The sequence below is a fragment of the Capricornis sumatraensis genome, chromosome 9, assembly GCF_032405125.1.
Source record: "Capricornis sumatraensis isolate serow.1 chromosome 9, serow.2, whole genome shotgun sequence".
Classification (NCBI taxonomy): Eukaryota; Metazoa; Chordata; class Mammalia; order Artiodactyla; family Bovidae; genus Capricornis; species Capricornis sumatraensis.
In genome coordinates, this window is record NC_091077.1 from 13128883 (window position 1) to 13148918 (window position 20036).

General features: G+C 58.3%; 3 protein-coding genes across 3 annotated transcripts; 1 reads left to right on the plus strand and 2 right to left on the minus strand.

Moving 5' to 3' along the window:
- Positions 1-94: 94 nt before the first annotated feature.
- THSD8 (thrombospondin type 1 domain containing 8) lies at positions 95-2829 on the minus strand. Its single transcript, XM_068980977.1, has 3 exons — positions 2649-2829; positions 1258-1463; positions 95-206 (listed from the first exon to the last, which is right to left on the minus strand). The coding sequence occupies exons 1-2, from the start codon at positions 2797-2799 to the stop codon at positions 1264-1266; spliced, it is 351 nt and encodes a 116-aa protein (XP_068837078.1). The 5' UTR covers positions 2800-2829; the 3' UTR covers positions 95-206; positions 1258-1263.
- Positions 2830-2995: 166 nt separating this feature from the next.
- On the plus strand, positions 2996-6075 carry PRDX2 (peroxiredoxin 2). The gene is made up of 6 exons (XM_068980425.1): positions 2996-3120; positions 3624-3735; positions 3830-3983; positions 4567-4689; positions 4831-4961; positions 5768-6075. The coding sequence occupies exons 2-6, from the start codon at positions 3633-3635 to the stop codon at positions 5851-5853; spliced, it is 597 nt and encodes a 198-aa protein (XP_068836526.1). The 5' UTR covers positions 2996-3120; positions 3624-3632; the 3' UTR covers positions 5854-6075.
- A 2714-nt stretch (positions 6076-8789) lies between these two features.
- JUNB (JunB proto-oncogene, AP-1 transcription factor subunit) lies at positions 8790-10569 on the minus strand. Its single transcript, XM_068979822.1, has one exon. The coding sequence runs from the start codon at positions 10300-10302 to the stop codon at positions 9259-9261; it is 1044 nt and encodes a 347-aa protein (XP_068835923.1). The 5' UTR covers positions 10303-10569; the 3' UTR covers positions 8790-9258.
- Between the last annotated feature and the right edge of the window lie 9467 nt (positions 10570-20036).

Sequence of the window (20036 nt, forward strand, 5' to 3'; positions counted from 1 at the left end):
TCTCGACCTATCGGCACACAGGACACGCCCCCAACACGCCAGCCGCCGTTGACGTTTGCGCAGCCTTCGCCGACGCCGCTGCCGTGCGGCTTCCTGGGAATTGTAGTTTCCGAGGCTGACAAGCGAGCTCCGCGTTTGGGGAACCGGGTGGGCGGTGTCGCTTTCCAAGCTCCGCCCCGGTGTCTCTGGAGCTCCTCGCGCTGCGGCTAGTGGGCAGACAAGCGGAAATAGAGGGGGAGACTTGAAGGACTCGACCTCATCAAAGCTTGTGCTGTACTTAGTCGCTCAGTCGTATCCGACTCTTTGCGACCTTTTGGACTGTAGGCTCTTCTGTCCATGGGATTCTCCAGGCAAGAATACTGGAGTGGGTTGCCACGCCCTCCTCCAGGGGATCTTCCCAACCCAGGGATCGAACCCAAGTCTCCCGCATTGCAGGAGAATTCTTTACCGTCTGAGCCACGTGGGAAGCCCCGTCAAAGCCCAGAAGGTCAAATACCACTAGACTCCGAGAATTCGGTGTCCGCATCACTGAGTTCCCGGCCTCCATCTGGTTTCAGGCCCTCCTGTGTTCGAGGTCCCTGGAGCGCCACACAGTCTAAGCCCCCTATAGTCGGAATTCTGGCTCCCACTGGACTCAAACCTTCGAACTTGGAACCCCCAACTCCCTCGTAGCTCACCGGAAGCGCCTCCCCCCTCCCCCCGCCCGCTTCGTATCCTCTCTTTGGGCTAAGCCTCCTCTACCCCTGAACAGAGATCCCAGACTTCTCCAGAATCCGGCTTAGAGTCTTCGTCCATCAAGCAGGCTCCCTCCACCTGCCAAACTCAGGGTTCAAGCCCTCGCCCCCTTCTCTGCTCTTTTCCCTTTTTCTCACGTCTTAGCGAGGAGCACGCCTCCTAGATTTGTTCCAACGAACGCATCTCTATTTTCTGCTTTCATCAGGGCTCACGCCCTCAGCTTGTGGGTTTCTGTTCCTCCGTCTCCGTTTTCCCCTTCCCCACCCCCACCGTCTATCTTCCTTTCTCCTCGTATATCAGCGGGTCTCACATCTCCTAACTCAGCTCTCCTTTCCCACGCTCTGCTCAAGCCCCAGATTTAGTGTTCCTTTTCCCGATGCCTGCCTCGTGCCCGCGCTCCCACGTCCAGCCCTTTCTCTCTCTCCTCCCATCCTGGGGACTCAGGGCCCCGACAAGCCAGCCCGCCGAGGGTGTGTGTGGGAGGGGGGCGGGGGGGGCGCCTCCTCCACGCCCGCTGCTCACCCGGGCTCAGAGCCTCCAGTCGCAGTCGTTCGGCTCGCAGGATGAACAGTCCCGTTGCCGGCAGGGTCGCACTTGCACCAGATTCTCGCGGTCCATGAACACCGGACCCGGCGACGTGCCCACCACCTCGCGGCTGCGCTCCTGCTTGCCCAGGTCGCAGAAACAGCGCCACTTTCCCCAAGGGCCAAGGACAGAGTCTTCCAATTCTAGGGATGGAGAGCCAGGTAGAGGGGGAACCTATATCCCAGCATTCTAAGGAGGGCGGAGGAGAAAGATACTAACAAATAACAGTTCCAGACTCCGGGAGATGGTGAAGAACACGAAAGCCTGGCGAACTGCAGCCCATGGGTTCGCAAGGAGTCGGACACGACTGAGCGACTGAACAACAGCATATTCACTCAGCTGTGTTTCTCTGCCACCTAGCCCGACACAGATGGTCTCTAATCTTCCCATCAGTCCCAGGTGGGGAAACTGAGACCTAAGAAGAGCAACCCACCTTTCCAAGCTCACACATCTGGTGAGCGGCCCAGATGGGCTGCAAAATGACACGTCCCATCTGTGCCTGCCTGTCCAGCTGGGGGTGTGGTACAACACACTTGGTGGCCACCGTCTGAAGGTGACTCCTCTCTACAAGGCTGTGATCACAAGCCGGTCCAACAAGTCCAGTGTCACCTGACCAGCAGCATTACCAGGTGGCAAATTAAAGGACATAATTAGCATAATGAAGGTACTTAAAGCCCCTGGCTATGCATGGGAATACAAAAACAATTATCTTGACCACTTTTAAAGCAGCTGCATTTATCAGATGCCCTTTACAACTGTTCTTTTACAGACTCTTCCCTACGGCCCTAGCTGACAGGTCTTAGCTCAAGTCTGGTGCTCAGAAAGTCCTGACACCTCATGGCCTCATGAAGCCTCTGCCAGACAACACTGGCCTCTTTCCATTTCTCTTTCCATCTTGGCACTTGCTGTTCTGACTCACTGGCGCGCTCCTCCCCTTAAATTTTCGCATTTGGGGCTTTTTGCTCGTTATTCTGGCTGCACTGGTTACCTATCTTCAGCCAGGAGGCCTTCTCTGACTTTGGAAGTTTACATGCGCCCTGCCTTATCTATCTCTGCCTTTCTCAGCACTTATCCATGAATTTATGGACACGTCTGCATTGGTATTTATTGCCTGTCCACTCCCCTCTCCCCGTGTATACTGCTTAAAGACAATATCTTAACTTACAGATGAGAAAACTAAGCCAAAGTAACCAGCCCAAGAGGTACCCCCAGGGCTCAGCAAGGCAGAAATTTTAAGTCCCTGGAGGAGGGTCTATCTGCAGCCAGTTGGTGAAGTGGGGGCAAATGAGGCCTCTTTCTGCACTGTCATATCCGCGGCCTGCAGTTACCTTTCTCCTGATGCTGCAGCCGCAGCTGCTCCCAGGTGTCCCCTTCGCCCTGCTGGCCGAAGTACTGGTAGTCGGGGGAGACCTGGGAAGGGGTCACCAGCAGCAGGAGCATCAGAGACGGCAGTAGTAGTGCCGCCCGGCTCCGGGCCATGCCGGACTCCAACCGACCCCGGCGCGCTCCAAAGAGGAGGCCCCACGCATCGCCCCCCGCAATCTGGTGCAGTGGTCTGGGCCGGAGACTGCGCGTCTCCCCCCGCCACTCGCGGGCGCGTGGTCGCGGCCGGCTCTGCTTCCCCTCCCCTGCGCTTCCTGCAGTGGACCCGACCGCTCCGTAAGTCCGCCCACCTCCCCGCGCCCTAGGCTTCTTGGTTCGGGCCGACTATAAAGGGCGCCGCTGGTCTGGGCTCGCCTGGCCCTGCGAAATCAAGTCCGTGCATCCGAGAGTCTGTGCGTCCCGCCCTTACCCACGCAGGTATGGACACCAAGAGTGCATCGGGCTGCGGGATGGGCCCCCTTGGAGCAGCTCAGGCCCAATCCAGACCTCAGCGCCGGCCGCCTTTGTTTTCCGTCCGCCGTAGCGGCTGCCTTTGTCCTTGCGGGAGTGGGAGTGGGGGTGGGGGGCGGGAAACCGAGGCCAGAACCTTGGAGTACCGGCCGCATCCCCATGCTTCCCGTCCCCAACTCGCGACATCTTCTGGGCGGGTGGGCTTGCGCGATCGCGCTACGGCCGACACGCTAGCTGGGGACCGGGCGGCCGCAGCCCGGCCGCCCTAGCTGTCCAGGTGGGCGGGTCTCCTAAAGTCTCCCGGCCGCGCCGACCTGGTCCCGGACAGGGTGCGGGGCAGGGCCGCAAGTGTCTCCGTCGCTCTGACTCGGTAACTCGGCCGGATATGCAGCGTGACCTTGGGAAGTGAAGACAAAGGGTCGTCCAGAGCACACTGACCCGGCGTGGGTGGGGCGGGGGGGGCCTCTCAGCTTTCAGTCATGGCCTGCGGCAAGGCGCACGTCGGAAAGCCCGCCCCGGAATTCCAGGCCACCGCGGTGGTGGATGGCGCCTTCAAGGAGGTGAAGCTTTCCGACTACAAAGGTGAGGGCCTAGATGGGGGCCGCGGTGGGGGCGGGGCACAAGCCTTAGAGGGCCCGAGCCCCAACTCCTCGTCTCTTGCCACCCCTTTCCCCAGGGAAGTACGTGGTCCTCTTTTTCTACCCGCTGGACTTTACCTTTGTGTGCCCCACGGAGATCGTAGCTTTCAGCGACCGTGCTGAGGAGTTCCACAAGCTGAACTGCGAGGTGCTGGGCGTCTCCGTCGACTCTCAGTTCACCCACCTGGCTTGGTAGGAATGGAGATCACCAGCAAGGAGGGAGGGTACAACTAAACCTACACCTCTCTAGGGCCCCAGCTGTGTGTTCTCCTGGTCGGTGGGCAACCTCTGCGTATGCCTTTCCCAGCAAGAAAATAATGGAGAGGATGATTCCCAAGTCCTTCACGATGATGACAGTAATTAGCCTTTGGAAAGTAGTTTCTGTGGCATAGGGCATTGATAAATGTTTTATCTCAGTTAGGGCAATGCAGCCTCCCTCCCAAGAACTATTTGAGCCAGGTGGAAACTCCAGTTTAAGAGTTCGAAAGAGGAGGATGAGGACTTCAGGGCAGGTTCTCTGCCTCCCGTTGCTGCTGCACACGTGAAGTTACTTTGCTAGAGTATTAACTTAGTCTTCCCAGTTGTGGGAAGCAGCCTCTGCAGCCACTTCAGGGTGGGGTGGGTGGGGCTCCCTGAGACTTGCTTTCAGGCCACTTATCTCTCACCTCCAGCACCCCCTTCTCCAGCCCTCATCGCACCCAGGCCCTTATCACAGGGTAAGGACCCTGCTGCACCAGCCATCCTGAGGTCCCAACCTTCTCTCCCCCACCCCCAGGATCAACACTCCCCGGAAGGAGGGAGGCTTGGGCCCACTGAACATCCCCCTGCTGGCTGATGTAACCAGAAAGTTGTCCAGTGATTATGGCGTGCTGAAGGAAGATGAGGGGGTCGCCTACAGGTACTGTGGGAACCTCGGGAAGCCCCCATCCTTAGGGTGAGGGGACCACTCTCACCCTGTGGCTAGCAGGGAGTCTGTGCTCCTTCCCTGGGTCCTGACAGTGGGAGCCCCGGCTCCTCACTGTGAACTCCAATATCTCAGGGGCCTCTTTGTCATCGACGGCAAGGGTGTCCTTCGCCAGGTCACCGTCAATGACTTGCCTGTGGGACGCTCCGTGGATGAGGCTCTGAGGCTGGTCCAGGCTTTCCAGTACACAGATGAGCATGGGGAAGGTGAGCAGACACACCCATTCACATGTTGTCCACATGTGGGTACATACGCAGCCCCTGTGTCATGCACACATATGTTCATGGTCTGCTCTATTGCTTGTGTGGAGTGGATGTGAGGGCCCCAGAGAAGATTCAGCTCAAGGTCTGCAAGAAATTTCTAGTCCGTTTGGGGAGATACTACCCCAATATAAGGGCAGACAACTGGGGAGATAACAGAACTCCATAGAAGAAATTTGAGAAGGCCTGTACCAAGGCAGGCAGGCTTGAATGTTAATTGGATCAGAGTTATCTTCTGTGAAGGCCACTGGCCCTTGAAGTCCACTGGGACAGGGGCTAAGAGAGAAAGATATGATTAAAGGAGTCGGAAAGAAATTAAAATATCAGCCAGGGAGTTTGCTGGCTGTCCAGTGGTTTCCAAACTTTTACTGCTAAGGGCCCAAGTTCAGTCCCTGATCAGGGAACTAAGATTCCATAAGCCACATGGCATGACCAAAAAATAAAATAGGGACTTCCCTGGCAGTCCAGTGGTTGAAACTTCCACTATAAAGGACACAGGTTCAAATCCCTGGTCAGAAAACTAAGATCCCACATGCCTTGAGGTACACAGCCCCCGAAAAATGTCAGACAGTCAGTCCTGCAGCTGAGCGTGGAGGGCTTCTTTCATCATGTGGCATGGTCTTAGGCCTGGAGCACTTGGCTCTAGGCCTTTTCTTCTGCAACTCATGCTCTTGCGCCTCTCTTTGTCCCCTCACTACCGTTCTCCCTTGAACATGCGCTCAAGCCTCTCCTGTGCATCCGTTTTTCCACAGTCTGCCCTGCCGGCTGGACACCAGGCAGTGACACAATCAAGCCCAATGTGGACGACAGCAAGGAATATTTCTCCAAACACAACTAGGCTGGCAGATGGTGGCAAGCCTGGGCTCTTGGCCTGCCTCTGTGCCCCTACCTGTGTGTTCTGTACTGACCCAGGAAATGTCAGACCTGCTCCTTCAGACTCCACAGTCCATGACCACAGAGGGTTAGGCCAAGTCCTTCTCAAGCTCCCAGCTGCGAGGTGGTGAATGGTGACCCCCTCCTTGGAGCCCACATAACTGGGAACAGGCCTATAGGTGACTAATAAAGTATTAGGGACAGATGTAAGTCTTGTGTTTGTGTGGTTTGTCCTGGTGTGGTACCACCGGCGGCTGCTTTCTCCAGGCTGTGGCCTGGGAAACTGACATTCTGGTTACCAATCTCCGCCACAAGGTGGCAGTCTTGCCTCATGCTCACTGCTTTCTTTCTCCGTGGCCTGAAGGGAAGGTGGTTGGCACTGTTGCCCCTTGCAGGGAGCAAGTCACAGGCTGCCTTATCACCTGAAACCTGGCCAGGCAGGGCAGCGCCCACACCTTAACAGCAGCCAGCCTGGGTTAAAAAGCCGCTTAGGAGCTGTGGTCTTCCCTGGGTCTTTTCAATAGCAAAACGGGAATAAAGACGACCAATGGGAATGAAGACAATGCATGTTAAAAGATAAGTATGTGAAGATCAGGATTCTATTAATGGTTAATAGGACCAGGTTCCTGGGACTGGAAGAAGGTGGGGACCCAATCCTGAAAGTAGAACCAAGAGTGGGATGAGGTACATGCATAGTTCCTGCTGCAAGTTCTGTACCACCAGAGGTTGGAAAGTCTATGTCTTTCCCCTGAAATGGAAGGGTGAAGGTTAGACAAGAAGGCAGGTATTAGGAGCAACACAGTGTTCTAAGGTGCAAAGTTTGATGCTGTACTTTTTCAGGCAAGTGGTGTCGCCATTCTTAGCCCTCATTTCCTTCCACAGGACTGACATGCTCATTTAATCCATAGACTCATTAAATTAAGCTTCCCTAGTGGCTTAGTAAAGAATTTGCCTACAATGCAGGAGTTGCAGGTTCAATCCCTGAGTCAAGAGGATCCCCTGGAGGAGGAAATGGCAACCCACTCCAGCATTCTTGGCCTGGAAAATCCCATGGTAGGAGGAACCTGGCAGGCTACAGTCCATGGGGTCACTTAAGAGTCAGACACAGCTTAGTGACTAAACCACCACCACCATTAGTAGTACTCCCGCCTAATGCCCTCCAAAGTCACTCATCTCAGCCTTGGAGTTTTTATTCTATTGTTTTTAAATTTTTAAATTATTTTGACTGCACTAAGCCTTCATTGCTGAGTGTTGGCTTTCTCTAGTCACAGTGAGTGGGGGCTGCTCTAGCTGCAGGGCAGGGGCTTCTCTGAAGCAGGGGCCCTGGAGCGCTGGCTTCAGCGGTTGTGGCATACCACACTGGCTTAGTTGCTTCGCAGCATGTGGAATCTTCCCAAACCAGGAATCAAACTCGAGTCCCCTGCACCAGCAGGCGGATTCTTGGCCACTGGACCACGAGGGAAGTCCTCGGCCTTGGAATTTTATCTATACCCCTCCACAAGGCCCTACATGGTCTTCCCTGACCTCATCTCCACCTCGGTGGGTTCACTCCACTGAAGCATAGTGGCTTCTTGGTGTTCTTTAACAGGCTGATCTTGTTCTGGCCACAGAAACGTTGCATATACTATTCTCTCTGGCAGAACTCTGTTACTGAGGATTTTCTCAGGGGTCAGCTGAAAAATCGCCTCATTAAAGTTCCGTGTTCCCAATTCATTCTCCAAAGCAGCTCACCTCCCCTGCTCCATCACGACCATTGTGACCAGTTTTTTTTCTTTCTTTCTTTTTTTCTCTCTTCCTGGCACTAACCACCATCTCCAAATCATGTTTGCTTGTTTATAGTCTGTCTGCCCTGGTCTAGCTAGTGACTCCAGGACCGGGTCGTTCAGTATTTCATAAACAAATTAATGGAGCGTTTGTTCTACCGCACCTAGGCCCTGTGGCCTGGTTTCTCAGTCTGTGTTTTTCTCTGCTGTTCTGGGGGCTTCCAGCTCCGAAGCCTGCCAGATCCCCATCGGGGCTCGCCAGCCGCCCTCCCACCCGTCCTAGCTGCGGGGAAGGCAGCCCCGTGCGAGGGCGGCGGCGGCGCCCGGCGGCCCGAGCAGCCGCCCCGGCAGGACCAGACCTGGCAGTCGCCCGGCTCCCGGCCTGGCACCCGGGAGGGGAAACTGGCAGGCGGGCACCGCCCTTCCTGGCGGGGGTGGGGAGGGGATCGCGGTGGCAACGACGCGCAGGCAACTGCATCCCCCCGCCCGGGTCAGGTCAAATGCAGCGGGCGTGGGCTGGGCAGGACCCAGGGGCCAGCCCGATGGGGGAAACTCTGGGGTAGCTCTTGGGGCTCTGGAGCGCGGCCCGCCCACCGCGGACGCTCTGGACCCAGGCCTGGGGCTTTCCGGGCCTTGGTAGCCGCCAGCCTGGGAAAATCCCGGCCCCCTTCCCGGCGCCGCAGCCCTGCCCGGCAGAGCGGGGGAGGGGATTCCCGGAATCTGCCCGGAGACCGCCGTCACGTCACTGGGCAGAATCAGCCCATGTTTGGACAGCGCTTCCGCAGCGTCAGCGGGGAAAGCCCCGGCGCGCGCGGCTGGGCGGTGCCGCGCCTGCGCGCTGAGCGTTTTGCCCAAGGCATCCTGTCCCCTGGCCCTGGGGGCGGGGGGGCGAGGGTGGCTGGACTGTGTACACACCCTGGACCTTCCAATCCGGGAGATCAGGAGACGCCAGAAGGGTTGGACACCCGGCTGAGGGTGCAAGATGCCTGAACAGAACTGGCGAGGTTGACACAGTTACAGGAGCAAGCCACAAACAGCCGTGGGGTGGGGGCTGCCCAGTACTCCCCTCCCTCCCCCCTGGCCGGCTTGAAAAAAAGACAACAGAAATTAATAAAGAACTTTTTTTTTTTACTTAAATAGATTCAATAAAAAGTAAGGACAATAAACGAACTCACACATAAACACAGCTTAAAATAAATCCTTTAGAAACCGACTGCGTGTTTCTTCTCCACAGTACGGTGCAGAGGGGGGAGGGCAGGGGGCGGGGGTCCCCTCCCCAGTATCCCCGAGGGCTAGAGTACCGGGCGGCGGGGCCAGCTCCGCCGCAATCGCCCCCTCCTCCCCTCCCTGTTAAATACACAAATATATTATATTCAATATGAATTGAGTTCTGCAGGAAAAAAAATAAAAAAAAAATAGTGGAAGGGGGGCTTGTAAACGTTGAGGTGGAAGGACTGGGCGCAGAGCGGGCGGGCAGGAGTCCAGTGTGGTTTGTTGCGCCCTCAGGCCCCGGGGCCAGTGCCCACCGCCTGCCCCCTCGCCCCATGGGAGGCGTGCGCCCAGCCGTCCAGGTTGCGGAAATGTCCGTACGGGGGATAAGGGGGCGCTCAGAAGGCGTGTCCCTTGACCCCAAGCAGCAGTTGGCAGCCGTTGCTGACGTGGGTCATGACCTTCTGTTTGAGCTGGGCCACCTGCTCCCGGAGGAGGCCGGCAGTGTTGGACAGCCCCGCGTTCTCGGCCTTGAGTGTCTTCACCTTGTCCTCCAGGCGCGCGATGCGCTCCAGCTTCCGCTTCCGGCACTTGGTGGCCGCCAGCCGGTTTCGCAGCCGCTTGCGCTCTACTTTGATGCGCTCCTGGTCTTCCATGTTGATGGGGGACACCGGCGGCGTGGCATCGCGGCTGCGCGCCTCAGGCACGGTCTGCGGTTCCTCCTTGAAGGCGGAGGCGCCACGGCCCAGGCCCAGCTGCGCCGGGTGGCCGCCGGCGAAGGGCGGCGCGTGTGGGAGGTAGCTGATGGTGGCCGTCGGGTACGAGCTCCCAGTCCCGACGGCGGCCCCGGCTCCTCCGGAGGGCGCAGAGGCCGGAGAATAGCTGCTGAGGTTGGTGTAGACTGGAGGAGGCTCCGGGCCGGCGTAGACGCCCCCGGGCCCGGCTGGGGGGCCCCCGCTGGTGCCCAGGGACACGTTGGGGGGCGTCACGTGGTTCATCTTGTGCAGGTCGTCCAGCGCTTTTACAAAGCCGTCGGCGAAGCCTTCCTGCTCCTCAGTGACGCCGCCCCCTGCGCCCCCCGCACCTCCACCGCTGCCACCCCCGCGGGGGTAAAAGTACTGTCCCGGGGGCGTGGGCGTTGTCGTGATCACGCCGTTGCTGTTGGGGACGATCAGGCGCTCCAGCTCCGATGAGGCGAGCTTGAGTGACGCGCCTGTGTCCGAACCCTGGCTAGAAAAGTAGCTGCCTCCGCCGTTGCCCTCTGGGCCGGGACCCCGCGCACCAGGTGCTTTGAGATTTCGGTAGGGGTCGGCCAGGTTGAGCGCCAGGCTGGGTTTCAGGAGTTTGTAGTCGTGTAGAGAGAGGCCGCCCGGGGTCCGGCCGTATCCCGCTGTTCCGTATGATTCGTCGTGGTAGAAGGGCTGTTCCATTTTAGTGCACATCCGGGCGGCCCGGGCGGTCTGAGGGGGTCCCTACGGGGCCGCCCCGGGCCTCGCTGCAGCGAGCCGCGCGCAGTCCGCGGCTGTGCCTGTATCGGGTGTCTGGACGAACGTTCCTGAGGGCTGGCACTGGTCGGGAGAGGCCGGTCGGAGGCTGTGCGAGGAAGCTCTGTGCGGCTTCTCGAGCCCCTTTGCCCCTCTCTAGCGCGCTCGTTTTCTTGGTGTCGCTTCTCCCTTGCTCCCTGCTCCCTGCTGGCTCCGGTGCTGGCCTGGCCGTGCTCAAGGTCCCGGCCGCTCCGCCAGAGCCACAAGCCTTTATACCGCGGTTGTCAGCCACGGAAGTGCGCTCTGATTGGCTGTCACCGGAGCCAGGCCCCCGCACCCCCCTTCTGGAGCGTGGGGAAGGGGAGGAGGCGGCTCGCGTCATTGTCAGGAAGCGCGTGTCCTTGTAAACAGCGGCCACGGGCTGGGTGGCTCGGAGCGCCTGCAGGGGGAGGGGCCAGAGGACCTTAGGGTGCGTGAGGAAGGGGGTGCTGGGGCGATCCGAGGCACACCGGGAGAGGTTTCGGGGAGGGTGATGATTTCCCTGGAGTACGCGATAAGGGATACGAGAAATTGGTACTGAGCAAGTGTGTGCGTGTTGGGGGGAGGGGGTGGTCCCGGGATGCACGCGGAAAGGCCTGAGTGATCTGGAGTCTTTCAGAGGTGCTGGAGGGCTGAGAATACACTGAGAGACCCCGCAAAGGAGAGACAGGAAGGTTAAGCAAGGTAGATGGGGAAGCGGGGGAGGAGACATCTGACTCAGAAACTGAGTGGGGGTCCTGGGTACAGAATGGTTGAGGGACTGGAATTTTCCCGGGAGGAGCTGAACCCAGGTGAAATAAGGAGAAGAGATCAAAAGTGTACCCGGGAGAGTTTGGAGGGTCCACTATGCAAAAAATGAGTCGGGGTCCTGGAGCCCACCGGAGAGAGACAGAGTCCCCTACAAACGGGAAGAGGAAGGCATTGAGAGAAACTAGAAACGCATAAAGTGAGTGAGGGTCCTGGGGTACACTGAGGCAAGGAAAATACGTGCGGTAGAAGATTGGGATATTGTCAGAGGTTGAGGGTCATCTGCGAAGCCTCAGTGAAGGAGAGAATTAGAAGGGTCGAGGCACCCTTTCAGAATTGAGATAATATTGAGAGGGTCCCCGGTTGAGACCTGAGAGAAGGAGGGGTCTTTGAGGATCCTGGGGACCTTCCATGATCGGCTCCCCTCTCGTGGGTGCCTGTATACTCCCCACCCCAAAGCCCTCCCCTAGTGACCCTGAGGTTGACCGACACCGTGTCGGCTCCTAGTGCCTAGACCCAGCCCGACGGCTGGGGCGCGGTCGCCCAACCCCACTCCTTCCTTAGAAACAGGCTGGGGAAAGAGCGCCGCGGCAGGAAGTGTGGCAACAGCCTCGGGGGACGGAGCCCGGCCCTGCCTCCGTCACTCGAATCCTACGGGACCAGGCACCCCGCCCTGTGTCCGGCGGGGTTCAGCGCCTCGGAAGAGGAACCTGAGCAGGCGACCCCCGAGGAAGCCAGGGGCGCTAAATAAGCCCGGCTGCCGAGGTCTCCAGTCACCGATCCCCACCCCAGTAATGGTTCAGTCCTCGGAGCCCGCAGGCAATGGCGGAGGCTGGCGGTCCCGGACGATTCCACTAGCCCGAGGAAGGGGGACCCACTGGGGAGCGGGGCCTGGTTGCCATGGCAACAGGCGGGAGTCCGCGGGCCAGACTGGGGGCGGGGCGGCCCCCGGAGTCTCGCCCCGACGCCCATATAAGGGCACAGGAAGGGGTGGGTCTAGCGCTGTCCCGGGGCCCAGGGCCCCGGTATCTGCCAGGTCCCAGGGCACGCCCGGGCCCCCGGACGGCTAGTCCCGACCAGCCCCGGCCGCCGCCCCCGGGGGCCCCACGGCCGCCTGGCCCGGCCCCACCCAGCCGCTCTGAGGCCGCGTCCTGCCAGGCCCTGCCTGGCCCGACCCAGCCTGGCAGGTCCCCGCCTGCCCGCGGGCCTGGTTCGGACTTCGCCCCCAGCCCGACGGCGAAGAGGGGGTGGGCCAATGCCTCCAGGCGACCCCGGCGCCTGGGCGGGCTGACGCGGCTGCCTCTTACCTCGAGCTGGGTGCCCTTACTTTCTGCCAGGAGGTCTGGCGCATACATCCGTAAGGGCTGCGGTGCCCTCTCCTTCACTCATGTGGGTGAGGGGCCCGACTCCTGTTTTAGTATGGGGACTCCTCACCATCCAGAATACCTAAAGGGGGACCCATTCCCTCACCCTAGGTGTCTCCCTCATCTGAGGGAGCCCCTCCAGAGCCCCTTCCCCAGGAATAATTGAAGGTTTAGATGGCGAGGCTTCGATTTAGACTAAAAGTGGAACTTCCAAGCAGATAGGATACCAGCTACTAGAACCAAAGTCTCTCAGAAAGTGAAGCCTCTATCTTTGGGGAGCTAGATTGAAGTTTCTTTAGGGCAGAGAAAGGCTGGGGGAGAGGAGCTAGCCAACCTTTACAGGTCAAGCACAGAGTTCACCAAGTGTGGAGGAGAGAAGTAAAACGAAAGAAGGCAAAAGAGAAACTGAGCTCTGCGGGGGCTGGGGAAGTCCAGCAGAGCAGTGGCGCGTTGGGGAGGAAGGTCCCATGAGAAGCTGGGGGTGTCCCTATCTTTGGAGGGTCCTTGTGACCCCTGGGTACCCCCTCCCCTCCTCCCTTGCTTGAACTGCTCCCCTCCCCCGCCCTAGGCTCAAGGGAGATTCCAGTGGCCGCTGAGTCTGGCAGGCACGCTGCCAGGTCTGTGTCTCCCGCCCATGCTAATAACTGCAGCTGACATCTGGCTGGGCCCTGCGGGGGTGCAGCGGGCAGCGTTGGGGGGCTGGGCAGGTCTGACCAGAGGGCAGCATCTCAGGAAGCCAACCTGCAGGTCCCACGGGCCAGGAGGCCACAGTGAGTCAGCCCTGACCAGTGCTGAGGCTGGCCATGCCAGGGGAGTCCTGGAGAGAGGTGAGACTGTCCCAATGAGGATAGACATGGAGGCCAAGGACCCAGCAAGGAAAAATGGATGTATGGAGGTGGGGGTTAGGGCAGGGAGAGCTGCAGGGTTGGAGTCATGCAGACAGACAGCAGGACTCAGAGACACTTAAGACAAGCAGACAGAGAAATAATTACCATTTTAATAGCTAACACTTATATGGCTCTTCCCAGGAGAAGGAAATGGCAACCCACTCCAGTATTCTTGCCTGGAGAATTCCATGGACAGAGGAGCCTGGCCCAAAGAATCAGATACCCCTGAGTGACTAACACACACACACATATAGCTCTTACCATAGGCCAGGCACTCTTCTAAGTGGTTTACATAGAATAACGCAATGCCTGCTTCCAACAACCCGGTGAAATGTATGCTATTTGCTATTAGCCCCCTTTAAGAGACTAGGCACAGCAAGATAAGGAACTTGCCTCGTGTCCCATAGCTCAAAGCCCTGGGGTTGACCTAAAACCTGAGCTGTCTGGCTCCAGAGTGTTAGCCAATTTTGTGTAGATAATCACAATCACAGAGGCATATATGCAGTACCAACTGCATGCTCAGCTCTGCAAGACCTTTCATAAAGGGTCTCCTTTATGGGGGTTGGGGACAGGACAGAGGGGTGCTGGTGTGTTTGGGGGCAAGACCAGCATGCTCTCTGCACGAGTGTTTGAGCAGGGGGTGGGGATTGGGCCAGGAGGGAGGGCGGGGGCCCAGCTGAGCTGGTACAGCCGGTTCCAGGCCCCTGCCAGTCTCACCCTTGTGGCCTGGGCACCACCCCCTCATGCCGCCCCACTGGCGCCAAGGCCAGTCCCATGAGGAGGGTGTGAGGAAAGCCCCCTCCTCTGTCTGTGCTGAGTGCCCAGACTAGCAGCCGGGTACTGCCCAGGCCATGGGCTTCAAACAAGCATCTAGCTAAGGAGACTGTGCCCAGGCTTTCCTCATGCCCAGGGGCCCGGGACCTGGGGGACTGGATAAGGAGGAAGTTTACCCACCCCCACCCATGGGTCTCTCTGGGGCTTTTGGCCTTGGCAGGAGGGACTTCTCCTTCTTATAAATAGCCTGGTGACCCCCCTCCACCCTGGCCCCACTGGCCGGCAGGGCCCTCACCAGGAAACTGGGCTGGGGGCTGCCTGTGAGTCAGCTAGTGGGCAGGCCAGGGCGAGAACCCGCAAGTCATAGCACCCAGGCTCCCTTGTCCCTGCCCCTGGGTGTGGACAGGCAGCTGGCAGGAAGAGGCTGAGAATCATGGAGGCCCTCCCCCAGGAACCCCTAGCTTGCCAGCCGCATCCCTCCCTCACCTCTGTGGTTTGGGGGTCCCTATCCCTCTCCTGGGGAGGAAGCGGCTCGGTTTTCTTGGAAGCAGGAAGGAGAGTCTGTCCTCAGGCTGACTAAGCTGGGCATGAGGGGAGTTTCCCACAAGACTGTTTCGGGTCCCGCCCCGCCCCCGCCCCCCCCACACTGCTGGAGAGGTCTTGGGGGGCCTGAACATGGCTGAGATCCCGGGTGCCCCATTTATAGCGGATGTGCTGAGAAAACAGGCCCACACCCCTCCAGGGACCTAGGCTGCTGAGCTGGGCCTCCTAGGGGAAGTGACAAAGAGCAGTCTGGGAGGGAGGTGGGGGGAGGTGTTTGGAGAGAGTAAGCGCCAGGATCTCTGGGTGGGGGCAGAGAAGGGCTGGCCAGCCCAGAACCCCAGAGTACCTCATCATGGTCCAGGGGCGCGCGTGTGTCTGGCTGTCTGTGGGTTTGTGTGTGGCTGGCCTGTCAGGGCGTGTGAGAGTGTGTGTGAAGCCTGTCTTCTCAAGGCATGTGTCTGTGTGCTGGCCCAACCCTGCAGGGGTGTGTAGGGCCTGTCTGCTTTGGAGGGGGGTGAGTGTGTCTGCGTGTATGTGTACGGTCTATATGATATGTTGTATTGTGGCTGGCCTGTATACAAGAGTCTAGGGTGTACTGGAGTTCTTACTGCTCATCTATTCGTGTCTGGTCTGTACGTGTATGTGTGTCTGTGTGTGAGGTCCATGGCTTGCCTGTGTGAGGTCTGTGTGTGACGTCCGTGGCTGATGTGTGTCTGTGACTCTCTGTGTTTGTGTCCATGTGGGCTCTGTGGCTGGTGGTGTGTATGTGTGCATGTGTTAGCCAACAGGTTCTGTCAGGGTGTCCTAGGGCCAGCCTGTTAATGAATATCCGACTGGGGCCTGTCCATGCTTCTCTGGGTTGGGTGTGACTATCTGGCCAGACCATGTCTGTGAATATGTCAGTCTGTCCACTTTCATATGCCCAGTCTGTCAGAGGGTCTGACGTGTGTGTTATCAGTGAGGTAGTGTGTATCTATAAGGCTGATTTCTGGTGTCTTCAGACCTTGTCTGAGTATGTATGCAACTGTGTGTGTGCTGTGGGGTGGCGGTGGCTGGGGCTGTCTGTCATGGTCTGTATGTGTCCCTCCTGTCCTTCTCTCCATACGTTTATGATTGTCTCTTTCACCTCTGAGTTATCTTTTTGAATTGATCTTGCTAGTGTGTGTGCGCGTGTATGCCTTTGTGGCCTTCGCCGGTGTGTCAGGATCTAACACTGTGTCTGAACATATCTTGTGCACCTCTTGGGGCACTTGCACTGAAAGTGACCGTCCCTTATCTCTGAGTCTATCCACATGCCTGTGTTGCCCACTTGCGTCTGTGTGTCCGTCCTGCCTGTTTCTGGCCTGTCACATTTGTCTCAGGGTGCCTGTGGACATGCGACTGCCTGCCAGGCTGTGCACGTCTCACCTGAACGTCAATATCCTTGTGTTTGTGCCTGTCAGTGTGTCCATCTTGCCTGTACGATGAGTTCACTTATCTGTGTTACCTTTATGCTTCTGGCCTGTCAGTATCTTCACGTGTTTGGCAGCATTTCGGTCTTCCTCTTTGACCTACCCTGTCACCTTTGACAGCCGTCTTTACCCAGATTTGTGTCTGACCCTGTCAGTGTGTCCCCGTTTGGCAATCTGTCTGTGGCCAGGGTGACAGGAGTTTTGTGTGTGTAGACTGGCTTTCTCTCGGGGTGACTGTGTATGTGTATGCTCCCTGCCGCCCCTCCAAGTCTGGCTACTCTGGGCCGTGTTTACTCTGCCCCCAGCCGACTGCTGTCCTGCCCGGGGAGGGGCTGACTCTCCCGTCTGTCCAGCTAGGAGTCCACAGGATGTTCCCGAGACGCTGTCTCCGCCGACATCCCCTCCCTTGGGCCACCCTCGGGTCAGGACCCAGGCGTCCACGACGGTGGGGGTGGGGCCACAGCTTATGTGGGGGGGGGGGCATGTCAGGGCCCCGGAATGAGGGTGGGGGTTGGGGTGGGGAGGCGACGGGCCCAACAGGTTCCGCCTCATTCCTGCCCCGCCTTCACTTCCTGGGTGCCTGCCCCGGGCAGGGGGTGGACGGAAGGGATGAACCCTATGGCCTCAGAGCGCCTGGGTGGGGCATGGAGTGCCCCACAAGGACTCAGTTCTGCTGGGCACCCAGCACCCAGGCCTGGGAGACAGGAGGAGCCTGGGTCCTTTTTCGGACCAAGCTCCCTTCTCTGCTCCTGTGCCCAGCTCTGGAAACAAAGTGTCCCATCTATTATTCAGCTAATCTCACAATGCCACAATAAACTGCTCAAAATTATCCCCCATTTTCAAATGGGGAAACTTGAGAACCAGAGAGCAATGAGGGCAGAGGCAGGATTTGAACCCAACTCTGTACATGCCACCCAAGACCCCCCCAGTCAGCTCACCAACAGCCTTCCCTCCCCTCTCTAAAAATGGTACGTGTGGAGAGTATGAACCCAGGCCCCCACGAGGCCCGGCTCAAGGGGGCGCCTGGCTCGCTCTGACTCAAAAGGGGCCCCTGGATGAAATGAATAAGAAAACGGCTTTAACCGTTTCATCGCCAACGGGCTCTGCCAAAACTTCCTGTGGGCTTGAGGGGGAGGGGCTGGGGACTTGGTTCCCGGAGGGTTTTGAGGGGGTAGATACTGCCAATTCAGGGGTGGGGGAAAACGCCTCTAGTGACCTTGATGAGAGATGGCTAAGGGAAAACACTAGACACCGACCCTCGCAGGAGGGAGAGCCCACCCTTTGAGCTTCAGGTCCCCAGTACTGGGTTCTCAGCCCCCACTGCCTGGAAGGGGGTCTCAGAGTCCACAGCCCCCTCCCCAAGGGCTTGAGTCACGCACGGGGAAAAGCCGCGAGGGGTGAGTCACGGGGTGGAGAAGGGGGAGCGAGGTCTGCTGTGGCCAGGGGACCCTCAAGCTGACCTGAGTCACCCACGCCCGGGGCTCGCTGACCCCAGCCCCCCTCCCCGGAGATTAGGAGCGGGAAGCCCATTATCGGTGGACTGTGGAATTCAAGGAAGAGCTGGGAAGGGGGAGGAAGCACGCGCCCAGCCGCGCGGGAAGCTCCGGTTCCCATGGTAACTGGAGGGGGGGGGTCTGTCAGCTCGATGGCGGGATTCCTCCCTCGTCAGGGACGGTCCCCGAGCACTGGGGAAGCCCCCGTGCGCTCTGTCGGGGGGCCACAAGTTTCAGGTCAGGCAGGAAGGGGTTAACGGCCCTGCGTCCCGCCCCACCACCCCTGCCATGGTTTCACCCGCGCCCAACAGTCCCGGGCAGGGTGGGGCTGCGCCCAGCGCTCCCCCACGCGCCCAACCCCCGCGGCTGCCCACGCACGCACGCACGCACGCACGCACGCAGCTAGCCTATTTCCACCCTCTCCCCGCGCTCGCAGGCATGACCGCGTCGGGCTCCACGCAGGCAGCGACCGCCGTCGTGCCTCACGTCACGCACGACGCACGCGCCCCCGCAGCGCAGGGAGCGGGGCCCAGCGGGGCCCAGAGCAGCAGAGCTCGGGGGTTTTTGACACCCCCGGAGCCTGTCACTGCCTCTGCCTCCGCTAAGTACGCTGTCTTGTGTGACTTTGACACCTCCCCACAAGGTCACAAACTCTGGATCTACAGTGGCACACGGACACAAGATAAACCTGCCACACGTTGGCACAAACCTTCACTAATCCAGCCAGCCCCGCAGCGAATGCGGGCAGGGTCACACTGTCACACACCGTTTGTGGTAGGGACACAGGGCCATCTTCATACACAAGTGACATATACAGACACTGCTATAAAGCCACACCAACAACACAAAGTAAGACGCAAACAGATAAAGTCTTGGACCTCAGGAATCCAGTTGTCAAGCAGCCACTCCCCTCACATGGAGACTAGAGTCACAGACACATTGTGGGGACAGACTCGATGGTTATACTGTCCGCGTACATCACAGGGCACAGAAAGTAAAACAAACCCACAAGGCTGCATACAGGGACACCAGATTGTCTTGGGGACATGGGCAAACCAAGGCCACCCATGACAGCCTCATGCTATCGCAGGAAAACACATGACATAAAGTAGGACACGGTCACAGAAACAAAGGCATACTGAAGTACTGATTATCAGTCATTCACTACTTACACAAAGAATGACATAGGGATATAGACACAAAGGGTTTCCCTGGTAGCTCAGTCGGTAAAGAATCTGCCTGCAGTGCAGGAGACCCCAGTTCGATGGATCCCTGGGTCAGGAAGATCCCCTACAGAAGGAAATGGTAACCCACTCCAGTATTCTTGCCTGGAAAATCCTATGGACAGAGGAGCTTGGCCGGACAGTCCATGAGGGTCCCAAGAGCCCCACATGACTTAGCGACTAAACCAGCACCAAGGTCCCATAAAGAAAAACACGTGCCCTAGTCCCTGACAGCACACCCCTCCTCCAAAAAAACCCCACCAAATCACACACACATAGCCTGTTGTGTAAATTCCCAGGGCCTCAAGACTCACCAAGACACAGGTCAAGGTATACACAGGCCTGTGCACACACAATCACAGACCCACCATCTCTCATCTACATAGATATGAACACATTTCACATGGACTCAGAGATATATACACAGACATGAGGAGGGGAGGGGGTCAGGATGGGAGTCCTGGCAGAATGTCAATGTCTGCAGTGTAGAAAACATGCCAGAGTCCCTCATGATATGGGGTGGGGCATGGTATCCACCCTGAGGCTGTGATCAGTTTCCGAGGCGAGCGGCACCATCTCCAAAAGTGTGAACTTAAGGGTCCCCATCCCAGCTCTCATGATTGGGTCTCTGCCCAGATGTGAAGGCCAGAGGGGGCGGGCGGGGGTCCAGCTGTGGCCACAGGGAGGGGTTGACTCACCCGCTTCCCAGCAGTACAGCCCAGGCTGGGCCCAGCTGTTCCTGGAAACAGAGGGGAAAGGAGGGGGTGGGGTCCCCAAACAGGCTGGGGGCTGCTGGCCCAGACCAGCATCTCTGTCCTTAATGGAGGCCTTCAGATCATTCCCCAATCTTTGGGGCTCTCTCCATCAAAATGGAGGCTTGAATCTTTTCCCCAAATAAAAGATCCCTGCTTCAGAATGAAGGTTTGTAACCGGTCTCCTTGGAGGGCACACGGATGCCTTCAACAGCGGGGTTCCCTGTCTCCCATTATTAGGGATTGCTGCTCTTCACCACCGTAGGGAACTTCCTCTCCCCTCCGACATGAGATTCCTTGCCGCCCCAAATGGAGGGTTGTGACTCCTTCAAAGTGAGGGTACCCAGACCGTCCTTTAAATCTGGGGACTTTGGGGTCCCTGAATATCTATAACGCCTGTAATATCACAGCAACGTTAA

Coding starts and splice junctions, on each gene's coding strand:
- THSD8 (XM_068980977.1), bottom strand. CDS start 2,799: ATGGCCCGGAGCCGGGCGGCACTACTACTGCCGTCTCTGATGCTCCTG. Junction 1,464..2,648: donor GCTGCAGCATCAGGAGAAAG/GTAACTGCAGGC, acceptor CTCCATCCCTAG/AATTGGAAGACTCTGTCCTT.
- PRDX2 (XM_068980425.1), top strand. CDS start 3,633: ATGGCCTGCGGCAAGGCGCACGTCGGAAAGCCCGCCCCGGAATTCCAG. Junction 4,690..4,830: donor GATGAGGGGGTCGCCTACAG/GTACTGTGGGAA, acceptor CCAATATCTCAG/GGGCCTCTTTGTCATCGACG. Junction 4,962..5,767: donor CACAGATGAGCATGGGGAAG/GTGAGCAGACAC, acceptor GTTTTTCCACAG/TCTGCCCTGCCGGCTGGACA.
- JUNB (XM_068979822.1), bottom strand. CDS start 10,302: ATGTGCACTAAAATGGAACAGCCCTTCTACCACGACGAATCATACGGA.